The 20,894-nt window shown below is 42.0% G+C and overlaps 1 protein-coding gene across 2 annotated transcripts in view; it reads left to right on the top strand.

Moving 5' to 3' along the window:
• The window catches only part of ccdc85ca (coiled-coil domain containing 85C, a), a 285,768-nt gene extending 264,948 nt beyond the window's left edge, over positions 1–20,820 (top strand). Inside the window, exons 4-6 of one of the 2 annotated variants that reach the window (XM_073039213.1) lie at positions 2,475–2,576; positions 7,168–7,269; positions 9,174–20,820. In XM_073039213.1, the coding sequence (XP_072895314.1) occupies positions 2,475–2,576; positions 7,168–7,269; positions 9,174–9,263 (294 nt within the window). In that variant the 3' untranslated portion in view covers positions 9,264–20,820. The remainder of the gene's footprint in view (positions 1–2,474; positions 2,577–7,167; positions 7,270–9,173) is intronic. The other variant, XM_073039215.1, reaches the window with a different exon arrangement.
• Positions 20,821–20,894: the final 74 nt, after the last annotated feature.

Here is a 20,894-nt window from a genome sequence, read left to right as displayed (position 1 = left end):
ACCTCATTTCCACAATCCTCACCGATAAGCTACAGAACCTGGGCCTCTGTACCTCCGTCTGCAATTGGATCCATGACTTCCAAACTGGAAGACCACAATCTGTGTGGATTAGTGATAACATCTACTCACTGATGATCATTACTGGCACACCTTGAGGATATGTGCTTAGCCCACTGCTCTAATCTCTCTATACCCATGACTGTGTGGCTAGGTATAGCTCAAATGCCATCTATAAATTTGTTGTTGATACAACCATTGTTGGCAGAATCTCAGACAGATTTGAGAGGGCGTACAGGAGCAAGGTACGCCAGCTAGTTGAGTGTTGTCACAGCAACAACCTTGCACTCACTGTCAGTAACACCAAAGAGTTGATTGTGGACTTCAGAAAGGGTAAGGTGAGGGAACACACACCAGTCCTCATAGAGGGCTCTGGAGTGGAAAGAGTGAGCAATTTCAAGTTCTTGGGTGTCAATATCTCTGAGAATCTAACCTGGATCGAACATATCGATGCAAATACAAGCAAGTTATGGCAGCAGCTATATTGCATTAGGAGTTTGAGGAGATTTACTATGTCGCCAAAGACACTCACAGATTCCTACAGATATATGTGGGAGAGCATTCTGACAGACTGCATCACTGTCATGTATTGGAGGGTGGGGGTAGGGTTACTCCACAGGATAGAAAGAAGCTATAGCAAGTTGTAAAATTAGTCAGCTTCATCATGGGCACTAGCCTCCATAGTATTCAAGACATCTTCATCAAGTGGTGTCTCAGAAAAGTGGCATCCATTATTAAGGACCCCCATCACCCAGGGCACCCCCCTCTTCTCACTGTTACCATCAGGAAGGAGGTACAGGAGCCTGAATGCACACACTCAATGATTCAGAATCAGCTTCTTCCCCTCTGCCATTCGATTCCTAAATGGATATTTGACTCATGAACACTGCCTCAATTTTTAAAGTTATTTCTGTTTTCACATTATTTTTAATTTAACTATGTATTACACACACACAGACACATTTATTTACTGATTGATTTCAATGTATGTATTTATTGATTTATTTTCTATATTTATCATGCATTGCAATGTACAGTGCTGCTAAGTGAACAAATTTCACAGCATATGCTGGTGATAATAAACCTGATTCTGATTATATATATAAAAATCAGAATCAGGTTTATTTAGTTATGCATGAATTTATTTAGAGCATAAAACAGGCTCTTCCGGCCCAACATACCATACTGCGCAGCAGCCCACCTATTTAACCCTAGCCTTATCACAGGACAAGTTACAATGACCAGTTAACCTACTAACGGAAACCGGAGCACCCGGAGGAAATCCATGTGGTTCATGGGGAGAATGTACAAATTCATTACAGAGCACACTGGAATTGAATTCTGAACTCCAATGCCCTGAACTGTAATAGCATCGTGCTAATCACTGTGCTACCATAGGAGAGATTTAAAGGCTTTAGAAAGGGAGCTGAAGAGATATAAGAAAACAGTGTCAAGGGTGGAGTGATTTTATTTTTGTGGATTAACAGGGATTCTTCTTGAAACAGAGGAGGTTGTAATGCCATGTTCCTTTGATCCAAGAACAACCCCAAATTATGATAGTTGTGAAGGAAAGAGATATTTAAGATATCTTGAGTGCGGATTGAATAGTTCAGGGGTTCCCATCCTGAGGTTCATGGGCCACTTGGTTAATGGTAGGTGTCCATGGCATAAAAAAGGTTGGTAACCCCTGGAGTAGAAGTAGGGAAATGATTTCAATTGGTGGAAAAGTCATGAAGAGAGCACGCAGGTGACTGACAGAAGAATCTCAGGTATTATGTAGAGAGACCTCTTTACCCTGTGTGTGATTTGGGTCAGGAATACACTGCTAGAACCGAGGCAGATTTAATGGTGTTGAAAATGAAGCTGGAAAAGTAGCTGAAAGGAAAAGAAATGCTGGGCAGCAGAGTGGGACTAGCTTGGATGCTCTTGTGTAGATCTGGTATGGACTCACAGCATCTAATGTTTCCTCACTCTGCTGTCATTTTGTGCTTGGCAAATGGCTGGAAATCCCACAGTGCTGTTCAGTGATGTGCATTTTCACCCATTTCACTTTCTTGGGTTTGCAGTGCACAATTCTTACACCGTCCTCTCCATTTTCCCCTTTTGTATTGCTTCTCACATCCTGTCTCACTCCTCTCCTTGCCTGTTCCATCTCCTATCAATTTCTATCATTTTATTTACCCATTGGCCCAATGTTACCTCTCTCCATTCTCTCACTTGCCTCCCCTTCTTTCTCCTTCCCTTTCCTTCATTTCTCCTCCCACCTGTCCCATTCTCTCCTGTCTCCTCCTCTCACCACCACTCCACTTCCTTTTACTACCTCTTTGCCCGTTCCCTGAAATGTAATGCTGCATCCACTTCCCAGGTATCCCTTTTTAAGGCACTGTGTCCTCACCACTGTTGTGTTCTTTAAACAGGGCCTCCCTTGGCTGGTGACAGGAGACCCCAACAATCCAGCGTTGCCACCTGGGTACATCCCCAGTGCCCAAAAGCCTGAAGCTGTAGTGCATGCAATGAAGGTAAAATCCAGCAGACATTTTGTTTTACACACAAAAAAAGATGTGCTTATTCATCAAAAGAAATGTCTTACCTAAAATTATATTGCTTTGAAACTGACCACCAAATAGAAGTTCCAGGGACCTCCTTTCGCTGAGTCTCCATTATCAGGAATCTTTAGTTCTTGTTCCTGGAGAAAGCTGTGACATGATCTAAGCCATGTGTTATTCTTTTCCCCTCTTTCCTTCTTCCAGGGGTTCACAACCTTTCTTATGCCGTGGACCAATACCATTAGGCAAGGGGTCTGTGGACCCCAGGTTGAGAACCTCTGCTCTATCCCTTCCATCTGCCTTTTCTGTTCCTCCTCTTGCTCCATTCCAAAACTTTGGAATCTACCAAATGCTGAAAGGCCTCGACAGAGTGGATGTGGAAAGGATGTTTTCTACTGTGGAAGAGTCTAGGGCCAGAGGACACGGCCTCAGAATAGAAGAGCGTCCATTTAGAATGGAGATGAGGTGGGATTTCTTTAGCCAAGGAGCGGTAATTCTGTGGAATTCGTTGCTACAAGCAGCTGTGGAGGCCAAGACTACGTATATTTAAGCCAGAGATTGATAGATTCTTGATTGGTCAGGGCATGAAGGGATACGGGAAGAAGGCAGGAGACTGGGGCTGAGAGGAAAAATGGAACAGCATTTGGGGAGCAGACTCAATGGGCTATATGACCTAATTCTGCTCCTGTATCTTCTGGCTTTTATTCTCACCACCTAATAATCTTCCTTTGTTTCCTTCTCTCCTTCACATTCCTTGTTTTATCTCCAGGTCCTCAGTACTTTTCCCTGTTACTCCCCACCGGCCCTTCTTCTTGTGTTCCCGTTCTCTCCTTAATTACCCTTCACCCTTGATCAGTCTCACACAACAAAACCATTCCAGCAATTATCCATCACAAATCACATCCTTTCAATCATAGCTAATGGCATTTTGATCTTTGTTCACAAAGCTATCCTTTTTTCTTGCCCGTTTCCCCCCTTTTCCTCACCCAGCTTTTCACCTGGATAGATTTCCTCTCAACTGAGGTCCATCATGATGCATGGGTTGGCCTAAAGCTGGGGAAGTGGATGACTGAACTTTCAAGTAGTCTTCGTCAATACAGGAAATAAGGATCAAAAAAGCTTCAGAAATTGGAAATCCAAAACCTCAGTTCTGATGTACTGTTAGTAGATCTGAAACTTTGACTATTTCTTTTTCTGCAGAAGCTGACTGACTTGCTGGGTTCTTCCAGCATTTTCTCTATTTTTTTTTGTTTCAAATACCTCCCAGTTGTTTGTCTGCTCAATGTGTTGTCTCCTCCATTTGCAGTGACAATGTCTCTGTCACTCACTAGCTCTTCTCATCCGTTGAGGTTGTGATGTTGTAACTTTGTAAGAGGTTTGAAATGCCAGTTTATCTCTATTATCTCCCTTGCCTTGTCCCCCAACCTTTACTGTGCAGATAATCTGTCAGGATTTAATGGGCCAACTGTTTTATACTCACTGAATGAATCCATTTCTCTGTATTGCATTATTGTTAAGAAATTCAGGGATTTTTGTTAGGCAATACTTTGATAAGCAGACTTACAATGGGGCCATTCAGTCACGAATGGGGGTTGTACACCTAGAGATTTGTCAGCCCATGACTCGCAAGATGGATTTGATTAATATTATACTGGTAGTAATTCCACTCAAACTACATCCAACAGATTTATGTCTGCAGCAGCAAATTTATGTTGAAATTTCCATCAGAAAGATGCAATTAAGTTATTTTTTTTCTCTCTTCCATGCAATTGAGAGGTTTATCGGTGTTTTTCCTCATTTGAATTCCATAAACATGGAATATTCCTGGAAAATAGTTTGTTGCCTTGTTAACAGCTCTCATAGCGTGGTGGTTAGCACAACGCTTTACCATACAGGAGAAATGGGTTCAATTCCCACCGCCGCCTGTAAGGAGACTGTACATTCCCCCCTTGTCCGTGTGGGTTTCCTTCCACAGTCCAAAGATGTACTGGTTGGTAGGTTAATTGGTCATTGTAAATTGTTCCGTGATTAGGTCAGGATTAAATCAGGGGATTGCTGGTTGGCACAGCTCGAAGGGCTGGAAGGGCCTATTCTATGTTGTATCTCAATAAATAAATAAATAGACATATACTTGTTTATCTTCACGAGAAATCAGAAGTACACCATTTGAAATCCTGCAGGCCTGGCTGGTTGCTAAGCATTCAAATTGCCCATTGACAAAGTAATTGCAACTAACCCTATCTCAAAACTGGTAAGATTGGCAGCACTGTGACATGGCTCTGGCAGAAGTGTGCTACAACTAGCGGAGCTGCTGCCTCGACGGCACGAATGATTAGATTAATTCCTGACCTCTGGCACTATCTGTGTGGGGGTTGCATGGGTTTCCTCTGGGTGCGCTGGTTAAGAGAAGGTTAAGGGTTAATGGGCTAATTTCCTCCTCCCCTCAATTCTCCACTCTGACCTTTTACCTCTTCTCACCTGTCTATCTATTACCGTAGATTCCGGACTACAGAGCGCACCTGATTTTAAGCCGCTGGCTCTAATTTTAGAAATAAAATCATTTTTTTAATTGTAAAGGCCGCACCGGATTTTCGGCCGCAGGTGTCCCACGTTGTAATATGAGATATTTACACAGAAAGATATTACACGTGAGGATTTTTTTAACTTTTAATTAAATCCATATGGTAACAAAAACAAATACATATTGCAAATGCTTTTTTTCGAACCGTGCCCGTACGCGGCTACTTTTAAATATACGTTGCGTATACTTCTTTACTGAACAACATTCCAATATCTCCTAACGACTGGTAAAAAAATATATATATTGCAGCCTACCAGGAAAAGTTATTGATACCTTTAACTTAAAAGCAGAGTTCGCTCAGATCCAAAGCCGCTCGCGTAATGCGCTCCCCCCCTCCTTTCCGTTTCATCGCAAACGGCATTTTCCCACATGACACCGCGAAACCGGGTGTGACGTCATAGCATCCCGCGATGTAGTACAGAAAACAAATATAGTTTAAACTAAATAGTCAGCACAATGCTTCGAGTGTTTTCCATGTTGATGAGGGTGAGTACAAATGACTGATTTACAATAATTTAATTGTGAAAGTGCGCTTGATTTATCGTACAATTACGAGGCAAAATGTTTACGAGGCGGCATGAAAAAAAACCATGCATTAGCCGCTTCGGATTATTGGCCGCAAAGTTCAAAGCTGTTCAAAATGTGGGAAAAAAGTAGCGGCTTAAAATCCGGAATCTACGGTACTTCCATTTTGATCCCCTCATCCTTCCCTTTCTCCTAAGGTCCACTCTCTTCTACCAGATTTCTTCTTCTCCAGCCCTTGACATTTTCCCACCCACCCGGTTTCACCTATCACCTTTCGTCTAGCCTCTTTCCTCTCCCCCCCACCTTTTTATTCTGGCATCTTCCCCTTTCCTTCTCAGTCCTGCAGAAGGGTCTTGGCCCAAAACAGCGACTGTCTATTTATTTCCATAGATGTCTGCCTGACCTGCTGAGTTCCCCCGGCACTCTGTGTATGTTGATAGGTTAATTGTCCACTGTAGATAGTTGTGGTGATCTAACCTCTACAATAAGCCACCCTTTCACGGCAGAGAATTTAAGGGGTTCAGCAGCCTCTACAAGAAGAAATTCCTACACAGTAAGTTTTAGCTATAAGTGTCTGCCACATTTATCTTGTAACTGTGTCCGGTAGTTTGAGATTTGCCCACTTGTGAAAGAGCTCAACATCTACACTGTCAAGCCTCCTTAAATCTGCATTAAAGTATTTCAGTAAGAATGCCCCTAAATTAGAACAAAGACAAATCCAACTCCTTTAGCTGCTTATGAAAGGGATTGCACTGTGAGTCAGCATTGGCTTGTTGGGCCAAGTGGCCTCCTATGTCATAAGAAAAAAACTAAACTCTAGAGCGTGTTATTCCTGAATGAAGATCAGGCTTGTTGTCATAAGGAAGAGCCATTCAGATAGAGTATCTGGAACACAAGAGATTCTACAGGACCTGGAAATCTTGAGCAAAGCACTCAAAATGCTGGAGGAACTCGGCAAGTCGGGTAGCCTCTAAGGAGGGGAACAAACAGTTGACGTTTCAGGCCGAGACCCTTCATCAAAAGCTACCTTTCATTAGGAGTTCATTAGATTATCTGGAATCTTGCCATGGAATCACAATGGAGATGATGGACTGGGGTCAATTGAAAACATAGAACAGTGATAAAAACCAGGCTCCCTTTTCTATCTAATATCTCTTCCTGCTCTCTAAACAACTAATGTAGTATCAAGTGTGAGTTGAGTCTCGACATCCTGTTCTTATTGCCTCTCATTGGTCCTGAGGCTCAGCTCGACACACTCGGTCAATTAAACACCTGAGTAAACACGGACTGTGCTGAGAATGGATAAAACGCATGCTCTAGTTTTGAGAAACAAGACCCATAGCTGTTTACATTTAGACATTCCCAGGGCCATCAGCGATTGAGGGGATTGTTTTTAAGATCATGCCATTTGGAGTATTGCCACTGTTAACTAACTCTCCATGCAATCTGGGTTTTCAGGTCCTGGAAGTCCATGACAACCTGGACAGGCAGTTGCCAGAAGATTGCGATCATGACGACTTGAGCGAGAAGGAAAAGGCCATCGTTCGTGAAATGTGCAATGTAAGGATTCTGTAGTGTGGGTAACAAGGCAGGAAACTGTACCTGGATATCTGTAAGCTGCCACTCTCATGTTGGCTTCAGTATGTGTCCTATAACGAAAATACAGACCGTAAAACTATCGTTAGGAAACAAGGGACTGACTGAGCTAAAGGAGAATGTAAAAAGTCTGACGAAGGGTCTTGTATCTGAAACATCGTCTGTTTCTCTTCCCACAGACGTGGCCTGAGTATCTCCTGATTTTATGCTATAACAGGAGGGTTTTGACTTTGTACATTAATTATATGGTACATGTACAATGAAAGACATGCAGGTTCAGACAACACACAGAAATATAGAAATAAATAATATAGAAATAAATTATACAAAACAGTGAAGAGAAAAAGAAGAGTGTATAAAACACAAGACAAACTAAAACCTAGCTAGAGACAAAACCATTGTAGTATAAGAGATGGTCTGTAGTGCTCTGTGCCCGAAGTAGTTTATCATCTCTTCCATTGCTTATATCCCTAGAAATCAGTAAAATCAGAAGAAGCATGAAATGATTTGCTATCTCCATTCCTCTGCTCCACTTGCCAAAAGCGAAACTTCCCATGGCCAAGCATTTTAATTCTGATTCCCATTCCCATTCCGACATGTCAGTCCATGGCCTCCTCTTGTTCCATGATGAGGCCACTCTCAGGGTGGAGGAGAAACCCCTTCTGTTCCGTGTGGGTAGCCTCCAACCTGATGACATGAATATAGATTCGCCTTCAGGTGAAAAAAAAACGTTCCTTCTATTCCCCACTCTGGCCAGCATTTTGAGTGTGTTGCTTCAGATTTCTCATGTTTCTGACTTGCTCTGTTTTACTTTGTTGCACAGAATCATGTTTATTCTGGGTTGAAGCATTCTGGGTATTGCTTTATACTACTTCCCCTCCCCCCCCCCCAGTCCTGCGGAAGGATCTCAGCTCAAAACATTGACTGTTTATGGCCAGACACCAGTCCTGAGGCACCAACCAATCATTTGATTCCAAACAGTTGGTTTATTGATCATTACAGAATGTCTCTCTGGTGTTTCCCACACTCTCCCCTCTCCCTTCCCCTTTTCCCAACCATGATTCCCCTCTCCCTGTCCCCTTCCCACTCTCAGTCTACAATAGAGACCCACATCAGAATCAGGTTTATCATCACCCACCTCACATATGTCATGAAATTTGTTAGTTTTTTTTGCGGCAGCAGTATAGTGCAGTACATAAAATTACTACAGTACTGTGCAGAAGTACTGGGTACCCCAGCTGTATATATCTGTGCCTAAGAGTTTTGCACAGTTCTGTACCTGCTCCCAGACCACATCCTCTCTTACCCCTCCCAACCATATACCTAACCTCTTAAATGTCACAATCGAACCCACGTCCTCCACTCCTGCTGACAGCTCATTCCACTCTCGCACCACCCTCTGAGGAAAGAAGTCCCCCCTCAGATTCCCCTTAAATATCTCACCTTTCAGCCTTACCCTATCACCTCTAATCCTAGTCACTTCACCAAGCTGAATAATTCAGCTCCCACCACTCTCAGGACTAGAGAATTCCAAATACCCTCTGAGAGATGAAATTCCTCCTCATTTGATGATTCCTTATGCTGTAGTTAAGCCCTATCCTACACTCATCTCTGCATCTACCTGAGAAATACAAACCCACTGGAATTCTCTTCCAGCAAGGGGTTAGTGGCTCGGAAAAGACAGTTGGAAAGAGAGGTAGAAGACATCCAGTCAGCTTTGCTTTCTGTATAGGGAGAGACAAAGGGAAAGGGAAGAACGCCAAAATGCCCTATGATGGTAGGGTAGGAGATTGGCAGAGAAAGTGGGGGGGGGGGGGGGGGGGAGTGTGTCTCTGGACTTGCTGAATTGTGCATTGTGTGTCTTTCAGGTGGTTTGGCGTAAGCTTGGAGATGCAGCCGGCTCCAACCCCTCCATCAGACAACATCTGTCGGGCAATCAGTTCAAGGGACCTTTGTAGTGCTATTGTCCACCAGGCCTGGGCTCTCACGGCCTGTTCCGAGGACAGAAAGAAGCACTCGGTTGCATCGGTATACATAGATAAACAAGAACCTCAGAGAAATCTAATCCTGGCCTTTTGCTCACCCTCTCCCTCTCTACCATTCTACACGTGAAGAAGAGCATCACCATATGCAGAATGTGCTGGAGACTGTACAGAATGTACTGACCACAATATAAGTGTAAATTACTCACTAGATATACAGTAGCTGGCTGTGCACACAACTCTATTAAGGTGCACTGCAGTCATATACATTGGCCTGTGCGGAGAGATTTATCTGAAGGGACTGAGTGGCCTGTAATCTTGAACAAACTAGCCCCCTCTTTTCCTCCACAGTCTCGTCCACATCAATGATCATTATGAGCAGATTCCATTGTTTCTTCATTAAATTCCTAAGACTGGGCAATTGCTGGCCAACGTTACAAGCAAGCCGGGGTCCCAGCAAGATCCATAGGAGTTGCTCAGCAGGGTCACCTTCCCATGTACAGAGACACCCAGCCCATAAGTGCATTTGCCTCTCATTGTGCAGATCTGCAGTTTTGGCCGAGTGCAACTACAGCCGGATCTAGACTGGTACAACCCTAACGTATGAGTCCAGATGGAAAGGCCTCTCTTGTTCAAAAGTACAGTCACTGAAGATAAAGTATAGTTTTTTTTAAGGTATAGAATTCTAAAGGGACAGTATTCTTTTCTCTTGATGGTGTTTCTTCTTGGCGTCAGTTCTGTGTGGACTGTTTTAGGAAATCTGATTGCTTTGTCTACTGTGGAAAAGTACTTGTTCATCCCCAACCTTGGTGTTGGGGACCACAATCCATGTGTTGTTTTTGGAATGATGTGGATGTGAAATTGATTATCAAGTTTTGAAGGAAGACTGGACCATAACTCTTGGCTCTGTAGAATCAGTTTGAACCAGGCTTCAAACCCTCAAACCCTCGCCTGCTGTGGCTTCCAAAGCCTATTCAGATGGAATACTGCCTCTTTAACAGGGGATGCTGAGTCCCCAACACTGATACGACCAGGGTCAGGCAATGCCATTGCAAGCTGTGGACTTGAAAGTGGCACGGTGCCACATCACACCATGCAAGCATGACTCACTTCAGCTGAAGTGCTGATGATTGGCAGTGCTGTTGACAGGTGGCTGACAGTGTAATGTAGAATTTCCGGGATTTTCCAATTCTGTTGTAAATAAGAATGCACATTGAGGTAATCTATAGATTCATGAATGTGGTTGTTTTCATAACACTGAGAGGAAAGAATTATTGACTCTGGGGGTATCTTCAGATCTAAGATATATAGCAAACCAGTATCACTACAAGGAAAGTGTCAGATGGCCCAATAATTAAGGTATCTTTCTTCACTTCCGACCTGTCCCCATACTCTGTTCTTTACCATGTTGGTCAAATTATCATCTAATAACTAAAGTTTGCGATGTTCTCACTTACAGCCATAGAATTGGAGAAAAGTAAGGCACAGAAACAGACCCTTCGACCCATCTAGTCCATGCCAAACCATTTAAACTGCCCACCCCCATTAACCTGGCCCGGGATTACAGCCCTCCGTACCCCTACCATCCATGCCCCTATCCAAACTTCTCTTAAACGTTGAGATCAAGCTTGCATGTACCACTTGTGCTGGCAACTCGTTCCACACTTTCATGACCCCTCTGAGTGAAGAAGTTTCCCCTCATGTTCCCCTTAAACTTTTCACCTTTCACCCTTAACCCATGAACTCTTGTGGTCCCACCCAACCTCAGTGGAAAAAGTCTGATTGCATTTATCCTATCTATACCCCTCAAAATTTTGTATACCTTTATCAAATCTCCTGTCAATCTTCTGTGTTCCAAGGAATAAAGTCTTAACCTATTCAATCTTTCGTTACATCTCAGGTCCTCCATGCCTAGCAATAGTCTTGTAAATTTTCTCTGTACTCTTTAAACCTTATCTGCATCTTTCCTGCCGATAGTTCCTTAGCAAACAAAAATATAGTTATGAGTCCTACAGATATATATAAAGAAACTGGTGCTGTTTGTCACAATGTTACATAGAGTTCAGTATTTTTGTGTACAGTGCTGTTATTTATAATAGAAAACTGCACATTCCAATAGGAGTATTGAGATTCTTAGAGGTGGCTCAGTAGCATGGTTAGTACAACGTTTTACAGTACAAGTGTGCCAGGTTCAATTCCCGCCACTGCCTGTAAGGAGTTTGTATGTTCTCCCCCGATCACATGGGTTTCCTCTGGGTGCTCCAGTTTCCTCCCACAGTCCAAAGATGTACCAGTTGGTAGGTTAGTTGGTCATTGTAAATTGTTCTGTGACTAGGCTTGGATTAAATGGGGGTTTGCTGGGTGGCACGGCTTGAAGAGACGGCTAGGACTATTCCATGCTGTATCAATAATAATAATAAATCATGTGGTAGCCTGTTTTGATGATATGGTTGAAGTAAGAATGTTCATTGGGATTGCTGTCTGCACCAGAGAGTGCCATGGAATGGTTAGCGTTCTATTTAAAACCCCAGTGGGCTCCTCATTTTAACATCTCATCAGAGCAGTGCACTCTCAGTGCATTAGCAGACGATGGTACAGGTGAAGCATTTGGAACAGCTTCTTACATTAATATAGTGTCTATAAAATTAATCAGCAACATATTGACTGAGCCAAAGAAGCTTTTAGGCAAATTTCCACAGAAAAGGGTAATTTTTAAAAGAATATGGGAAGAGGAGAGTGAATGGGTTGTAGGGTGTTGGGGTGTGGAAGCAAGGAAAAGGCAGGAGGTACAAGCCGATCTCACATAACTCTGCAGATTCAACAGTGTTGCTCAGCACCACATTCTGAAGGGCAGTTAGAGATGGCAGGAAAAGGCCCTCGCAGTCTAAATGTGAATTACTTCCATGGGTTTCCTCCGGGTGCACTGATTTCCTTCCACATTTGAAAGATGTACTGGTTAGTAAATTGTCCTGTGATGAGGCTAGGGTTAGATAGGCAGGTTGCTGTTTGGTGTGGCTTGTGCAGGAAGGGCCTGTTCTGCTTTGTATCTCCAAATAAGTAAACATGGTGTCCAGATGTACTGGTGACTTCATGGAATGATGGTAATCTAAGATATAGCTCATCAAAATAACTTAATGTAATGGGTGGGGGTTTTCTGTCAATTTGCTACAGATCTTCATCTCTGCCAAATACCCATTATCCATAGTGTGAGTACATGAACAATTGCTTAACATTTGACTAATTGTTATTCCCTCTCCCCCAAACCTCGCTCCATTACCCTGATCCCAAGACATCATGGGCCAAACCCAAAATTCATTCAGTAGACTTGGCTTTTGATATTTGTGTTCAATACAGGCAACACAAATTGAATCTAAACCCACATGTGCCTGATTTGATCACACAGTCAATTGACTGTCTTTCCCAAGTGATTTGTGGTCGGGGAGTGTGTTTATTTTTCTGGTTCAGATTTGCCCGCATAGGGAGCCAGTGCATTTGCAGTGAAATCTGAACCTGAGATGAGAATCTGAAGCAAATCAGCAGGGAAATATACACCCCCACCTGTTCCATTGTATAGTTTTGGAGATCTATCTTGGATCAAAATCATTCTTTAAAGAGCCAGTCATCCTTTCCATAGTACAGTCAGGTGATAATGCAGCGTCTTGTGTTCCATACAGTCAGCAGACGGCTGCAAAGAGATTAACCTAGCAGAGGTTCGCAACCCTTTTTATGACATGGAGCCTGACCTTTCACAGAGAACCTCAGGTTGGGAACCCCTGATCTAAAGCATACTGAAAGTAAATTTGATGTGAAATAGGCTAGGGAGCAAAAGAACCCAGATTATGATCTGTAGTCCATTCACTGTTGGTTATCAAAGGAGGTAATCACTTCCTCTTCAATGTCTGTATTCTTAGGTTAGGATGCACTTAATGTGTGTGAGAGAGCGAGAGAAAGAGATTGCTACGGTAGAGAGAGAGGGAGAGAGAGATTGCTGCAGTGTGTGTGAGAGAGAGGGAGAGAGAGAAAGAGATTGCTACAGTAGAGAGAGAGAGGGAGAGAGAGATTGCTGCAGTGTGTGTGAGAGAGAGGGAGAGAGAAAGAGATTGCTACAGTAGAGAGAGAGGGAGAGAGAGATTGCTGCAGTGTGTGTGAGAGAGGGAGCGAGAGAAAGAGATTGCTACAGTAGTCATCTGTCTGCATCCTAAATGATGAAAAGGATAGTGCAGTGACACAGCTGTTGGCATTGCTGCCTCCCAGATCCTGGGCTTGCTCATAATCTTGAGCAAAATGTACACAAAATACTGGAGGAACTCAGCAAGTCTGGAAGCATCTATGGAGAGGAATAAACAGTAAACATTTCGGGCCAAGATCCTTCTTGTTGAGTTCCTCCAGCATTGTGTGTGTGTTTTGCTCAAGATTTCCATCATCCACAGTACCTTTTGTTATAGTCATAGTCATAGAAACTGCAGCACAGAAACAGGCCCTTCAGCCCATCTAGTCCATGCTGAACAATTTAAGCTGCCTATTCCCACTAACCTGCACCTGGACCATATCGCTCCCAGCCTCTACCATCCACGTACCTATCCAAACTTCTGTTAAATGTTGAAATTGAGCTCACATGCACATCTTGTGCTGGCAACTCGTTCCACACTCTCACTACCCTCTGAGTGAAGAAGTTTCCCCACATGTTCCCCTTAAACTTTTCACCTTTCATCTTTAACCCATGACCTCTAGTTGCAGTCCCAACCAACCCCAGTGGAAAAAGCCTGCTGGCATCTACCCTATCTATTCCCCCTCACAATTTACCTCTATCAAATCTCCTCTCAGTCTTCTATGCTCCAAGGAATAAAGTCCCAACCTATTCAACCTTTTTGTTTTTGATCATGACCTTGCATACTACTGGGTGGGGTTTCCACACCTCCCTGTGACTAGTTTCCTCCCATCTTCCAAAGATGAAATTGGCTCTGTAAATTATCCTTAGCGCAGATAATTAGTAAAAGAATCAAAGGAGGGCTGAGACATTTCATCAATTATCGTGCAGCCAGCATGCAAATATTTTACAGGGCCTCAAGGAGGTAACGAGAGAAGTAATGGGAATAATACCATTGCTGTACTGGGGGATAGCATGGACATGATGGGCTGAATATGTCATCAAAAAGAATTATGGGTGGTATCTTCTAGGTCAGAGGGCCAGCACAAGGGGTTTGAAAACAGTGGTTGGATATTTACAAAAATAGATCCATAATACAACTGCCAACACAACACTGATAGATTCACAGAGAATCTGAGGTCGTGATCATATTTTCCCAGGAAGAGAAACCCAATTAGTATAGAGTGGCAAAGCCAGTAAGTTAGTAGAAGATGGGAGACTTAATATGGGGAAATGTAATGTCAAAATTAAATTTGAGAATCCAAATTATAAAATGGTGTGATCTTATCTGTTAACGTATGCTTAAGGCCTGTTGGTGGGAGGTCATTACCAAATGTGTTATTCCCGGAAAGCCTCCGGTGCTTGCTTTGTCTTGGATTAGGTCTCTGGTGCGGGCGGAGGGGGAGGGTTACATCAAGGAGTTCAACCAGCTACAAAAGTCACAGTGGGAAGCAATCTCCTGGGATGATTGAAATTCTGAAAGATACAGGACTCTTGTGTGGGTTCTACAGTGTTTGGTTACAGGCTTGTTCCAGCCAGTTTGTTCTGAAAACAACTTCATTCACCAGTTTGTCTAAAGCAAAGGACAATGATACTCTATTTTCAATCTGATCTTTAGTTAAACTAGGATTTTGATAGTCCAACACTGATGGCAGCTGCATATTTTTGTGCACTAACACTTGTAAATATACTGTCCAGAGATTATCCAAACCGTAGAGAGTTGAAAGATTTCTTTTACCTCAGAATATAATAACTAACAAGCTGTACACTGGAAAATGGGGATTTCCCCAATACAATTTTGTGTTCTGACAGTATAATATTTTAATAAGACCACAATATAAATTTATCATGTTATATCAAATATATATATCTATATATGATAATGTCAGTGCTTTATTATTGATGAACAGTTTCTGCCTCTGTCAAGGATGGAGAGCCTCAGTCCTATTCTGTCGATAATTGTGATTTGATTGTTGCAGTGGGTTTAATAATAAGCTCGTGTAAATGCAATGATTTTCTTTTTAATGCCAATATATTGATGTATTCCAAAGCTCTGTCAATCCTGCCATCAAAAGGAAATTAGCTAGAGGAGGATTTACTCCACTTATTCTGAAAGAGTAAAATTTGGTGTGGACAACTCTTACGCCTCTGCTGGCTCCCCTTCTCTCTGTACCCTCTTTTGTTTTATTAATAACAGCCTGTAGATGATGCATTAATGTTCATGAATGGAACTTGCTTGGAGATCCTGATCCCATTTTAATTAAGTTTGTACATCTACTGTCGAGAAATAAATGAAATGGCCCTTAAAATGAAAAAATCTTAGCATTGCTACATAATTTTAAAAAAATATCAATGATTGATTACCATTTGGGGATAAAAATTAAAGTTTTAATTCTCTTAAAACACTAAATGATTCTCTTTCTGTTTACTGTGCGAGATTAGAGGTGGCTTTGAGGATAAATTGAGTTTGATTGCCCTGAGCCAATGGAATGTAACCAGAGAGCTGGGATACTTAACTCATGGGATCGACGTGATGTAGTTAATCCCTCTGCTTGAACTCAGCCATTTGTTCCTCAACACTCAGCACTCAATAATCAAAAACAATAAACCTGATCAACTAGGACCATATAAAATGGAGAGCTCCTTATCATGGTGCATATTGTGGAAAATAACCAAGTTATAAACTCTGTAATGTTTTTACTGCCGTAGTCTGTTAATGAACCAGGTAAAGAAGCAGGCTATTTGATTCAGTCCAATGCTTAGAATCAAATTCAGAGCACCTCACCTATATGAGATTATTGCGTTTTAAGGCATAACCTAGTTAAAACATAGTTCAGCATTCTAGGTGTACATGTGCCTATTTTGCTCGTTTGTTTTGGCATATGTTGCACTGATGAATCAAACAACTGGAAGTCTCTTTTACCTTCTTAGCCCGTGTTCATACAAAATAGGACATCTGTATAATTCTGTGCCTTAGGATAGCATCCACATCATGAGAATAACCAGGCTGGAGTCTGTGTCCTCTCTAGTCTCATTATGTGTTCTATTATAATGATCAATGGGTTTGTTTTGTTCCATCTGTAGGACTGCGTGTTCATCTTGTAATCGCCACTCTACATATTTCATTACATGATGTTTTGCTTTGGTTAACTCAAGCCAAGTACTGTGGGTTAATTGGTTCTAATTATTTACCTGCTCAACGTTTATAATTTCAATTGCCGCTTCCCATGGCAAATCAATAATTTATAGTAGATTGAACTTTCTTTCCCATTTGCAATAACAATAAAATTGAAACAATCTTCACTCAACTGGTTATTAATTTTTTTTAAGATATAGGAACAGAATAGGTTATTTGGCCCATCAAGTCTGCTCTGCCATTCCAATTTGGCTGATTTATTATCCCTCTCAACCCCATTCTCCTGTTTTCTCCCTGTAACCTTTGACACCCTTACTAGTCAAGAACCTCTGCTTTAAATATACCCAGTGACTTGGTGGCCTCCACAACCATGAATTCCACAGATTCATCACTCTGGCTAAAGAAATTCCCCCTCTTCTCCATTCTAAATAGATGTCTTTCTATTCTGAGGCAGTGCCCTCTGGTCCTAGACTTCCCCACCATAGGAAACATCCTCTCTACATCTACTCTATCTTTCACCCTGCTTCCCAATAGGATAACTAACATCAGTGACTGTGCCACAATTAGAATCTGCAGCTTAACAGTTTGAAGTGCACATCTTTAGTGAAGAACTGCTGAGTGATTCCAGTTGACCTAGTGAGGTAAAGTACTAGAGCACTAAACCACTCAGACTTCAATAATCCAATTTCAATATCTGTAATCCTCACTCCCTAAAGGAGGCTGTGGATGGTGAGATAATTGAAGGTTTCAAGGAAAGATCAATAGAGTTTTTGCTGGTTAAGGGTGTCAGAGTGCATGGAGCTGAGGTAGTTAAAACAGATCTAATCGAATGTTCCAGGGTGGTCAAAGACCTGTCCTATTCCTGTCTTGCTTGGTCTATGTTGAGCCTGTTACCAGTTGGGACCAAGGATTATGTGGCTCAGCATTTTCAAATTATGGAGAGAAACATCAGAGGGATTTCTGCCTGAAAACATTCATGTATTGATCAAGTACGGGGCAGGTTCTGGCTGAGTTCAAATATCCCATGGATGTACTCCTTGTCTGGCAGATACATGAGGTAGTGTGCATAAAAATGAACCACATATAGATAGATGTCCTCAAGAGCAGGAAGGAGGGACTGCGGAAAAGACTATCAGCATCTTATTTCTGTAATGTTTTGTCCCTGTGCCAGACTTGAACAAGCTTGAGCCAAGCGGTGTTAAGGGTGCATTAGAACGTGCCCCACCTCCTGCAGGAAGTTATTAGAAAGCTGCCTCCCACCCGGCAGAAAGTTATTAGAATGTAATCTCTCTTTGCTGAAAATTATTTAACACATTTCGTTAAACTTATATAGCTTCATTAACATTTTCCGACTACTTAATGAGATAGAAATTAGTGCTGAACCACATGAGAATATGAGGGCAGGAGATAAGAGGTTTGCTAAATGAGGTTGCCTTCAGTCAGTGTGGGAAAGGAGTCAGAGAGTTGTAGAGGGGAAATTCCAGAGCCTGAGCCCTTCATCCTGAAGATACGGCTGCCAGCAGTGTAGTTATATAACTCCCAGTGGCGATAGGCAAGGGGCCAGATTAGTAACGGCCATCACTTGTAGCACTGAGTCTAATACAGAGAACATGAGTGGTGAAACTACAGAGGAACATGAATGCTCGACTGAGAATCTTCAGTTCAGACCACTGCTTAATTGGGAGCCAGTGTAGGTCAGATAGCACAGGTATATTGATAAATGGAACAAGGTGAGAGTAAGGTACCAGCAGCAGAGTTTTGGGTGACTACTAGTTTACCGAGATTAAAATAAGCAGGCCAAACAAGAGCTTTAGAGTTGGGAGAAGACACACATTACTCATTCTGTATAGAATGTTAGCTGCTCTCGGCAGTCTAATCCAGATTTCCAGCCAGTGATGAGTTGGTAAACTCACAACCAGAAGATGACCATGAAGTAGGAGTATTAAAGCAATGGTTCTGTATTGAGAAGCAAGGTGAAACATTCCCCTTGATGGATGCACCAGAACAAGTGTGTCACCTGATTCAAATCCAGTGAACTGCCAATCAGAGCAGCTTCTCACAAGCTCATTTACATACCTACCTATGAAGATAAATGCATGCAGTCAATGGTCCTGAGCCCAAAGACGAAGACTTATATATTGAAAGGTAGAGAATTCCCTTACACATAAAAGGATGGCAAGTGCTGCTCAGAAGTCCTTCTGTTGTCGACCATCCTCTCCAATTGTGCAAGCATTTTCATCAGGACTGCTAACTCTAGACAAGGCCCCAGAAGCACAGCCAAAAGCACTCTATGGGAACAAAAGATACCTGAGAATTTTTCTCAAATGCCCCGAGACCATCAACAAACTTAGTCCTCATATCTTAATCCCTCACTATCCCATGCGCTCTCAATCCACTAAGAAAATAAAGGTTGTAAAGGACATCTGCATGTTCACAAAATTCATCTCTCATTTTATCTTGTAGCCGTCAGTCCTTTAAAATTTATCTGCCGTCCATGTAGAAATTTCAATTTGCATATACAGGAATGTTGGCCTACAGATTTTTGACTTAACGTCATGCCAAGGGGAAGGAAACAGAAATGTGACTGGTTATGTACTTGCAAAGTCATAAGTATTCAAGCAGAGCAAGTTACCATGGTAACCGTCACTTCCTGTCTGCAATGCAAGCAGCCCTTGAAGTGATTGTCTATTTGAATAAGTGAAGGTACTCACTTGCTGCTGTTAATCACTATTGTGTGATATTCTGCTGACAGTACTCTCCTTGCGTTGCCGAAGTGCCATGGTTGAGAACTTCGTAGAAAAAGGTGACAATATGGCTTCACAAGAAACCTGCCCTTGCAAAATTTGAAAACACCAGCCTTTTCTACAGATCAATAACTTATGCATTGATTAGCTTAATATGTAATAGGATTTTAGGTTTAAAGTCCTGTACAAACTATTTCTTTCACTCCCTTGGTCTTCACTTTTCTTCAGGCAAAAGACCATAATTGCTAAATATGTTTGGGGAGCTGATGTCCTTAAAGAGAGTGTGGGAAGGAGAAATTAGCGGGAAACATAATAGATTCTTTTCTTATCACTATTAACATGATACAAATAGAAATTTCTGCATGGATAGCAGATACACTTTGTAGAGCATTTGATGGCTCTGGGCCTGTACTGACCAGAATTCAGAAGAAGAATTAAAAACTCATTAAAAACTATCGAATGGTGAAAAGCCTTGATAGAGTGTTTGGTTCTAATGGTGGGAGATTCTAAAACCAGATTACACAGCCTCAGAATAAAGGAGCGTCCTGTGGTGATGAGGAGGAATTTCTTTAGCAAAAGAGTGGTGAATCTGTTGAATTCATTGCCACAGGCGGCTGTGGAGGCCTAGTCTTTATGTATATTTAAGGCAGAGGTTGATAGATTCTTGATTGGTCAGGCACGAAGGGATATGGAGAGAAGACAGGAGTTTGGGGCTGAGAGGGATAATGGATCAGCCATGATGAAATGGTGAAGCAGACTCAATGGGCCAAATGGCCTAATTCTGCTCTGATAACTTATGGTCTTATAGTTGTGTTTCCTCCTGGCTGTATACTCTCCCCTGTCAAAATTGTAATTTGTTTCCATTCACTATCATAACCTGATCAACAATAATTCCCAGGGTGGAACTTAGCTATCTCCGAGCAGTGAAACAGGAGGCATCTAGCAAATTTTACCTCAGCCACTGCCTCTTGAAGAAGCTATTTTGAGAGAATGCTGGCATTTGAGAGCAAGGGAGTTGGAAGGAAGATGAATATTTTTTTAACATTAAAAATATTGTTATTTTTTTTGAGGTGATGTATGTGTGTATAAAAATGCTCACAAAAAACACAGAATGAGAGGAAATCAACTGTGAATATAAAAGATGAATATTTTAATAAGGTTGTGATGCGACCGTAACTACTTAAGAAAAATTGCAACTGAAGTTTCACTATGGAACTTGCGATGAGGAAATTCCTGCTGTTTTTTGCCTGCTGTAAATGTGCATGCTGTTGTCTTTGAAGATTCTCTCTGTATATATTGAAGTCTGTGGGCCCTGCGTGGATTTGTATTTTTGGCGGAACACAGCATTTCACGCCCAGCCTCCTCTACTTGTCAAACCCTGAGGTTTATTTGAATTTTAAAGTAACAATTCTAGCTTTCAATATTTTAGTTAAAGCAATGAAAAGGGTGTGTCTCATAAGAACTGTTAGTTGACTTTTAAACAAAATAAAACATACCGATTCTTTATGTCTTGTGTAAGTTTCTGTGTGTGTTTGTGTGTATCTGCGCAAGTGCAAAGGCACGTGTCCACGTACGCACCG

This window comes from Hemitrygon akajei, chromosome 3 (genome assembly GCF_048418815.1).
Source record: "Hemitrygon akajei chromosome 3, sHemAka1.3, whole genome shotgun sequence".
NCBI classification, from domain to species: Eukaryota; Metazoa; Chordata; class Chondrichthyes; order Myliobatiformes; family Dasyatidae; genus Hemitrygon; species Hemitrygon akajei.
Note: the sequence above shows the minus strand (reverse complement) of the source record. Positions and strands in the feature narration are given on the sequence as shown.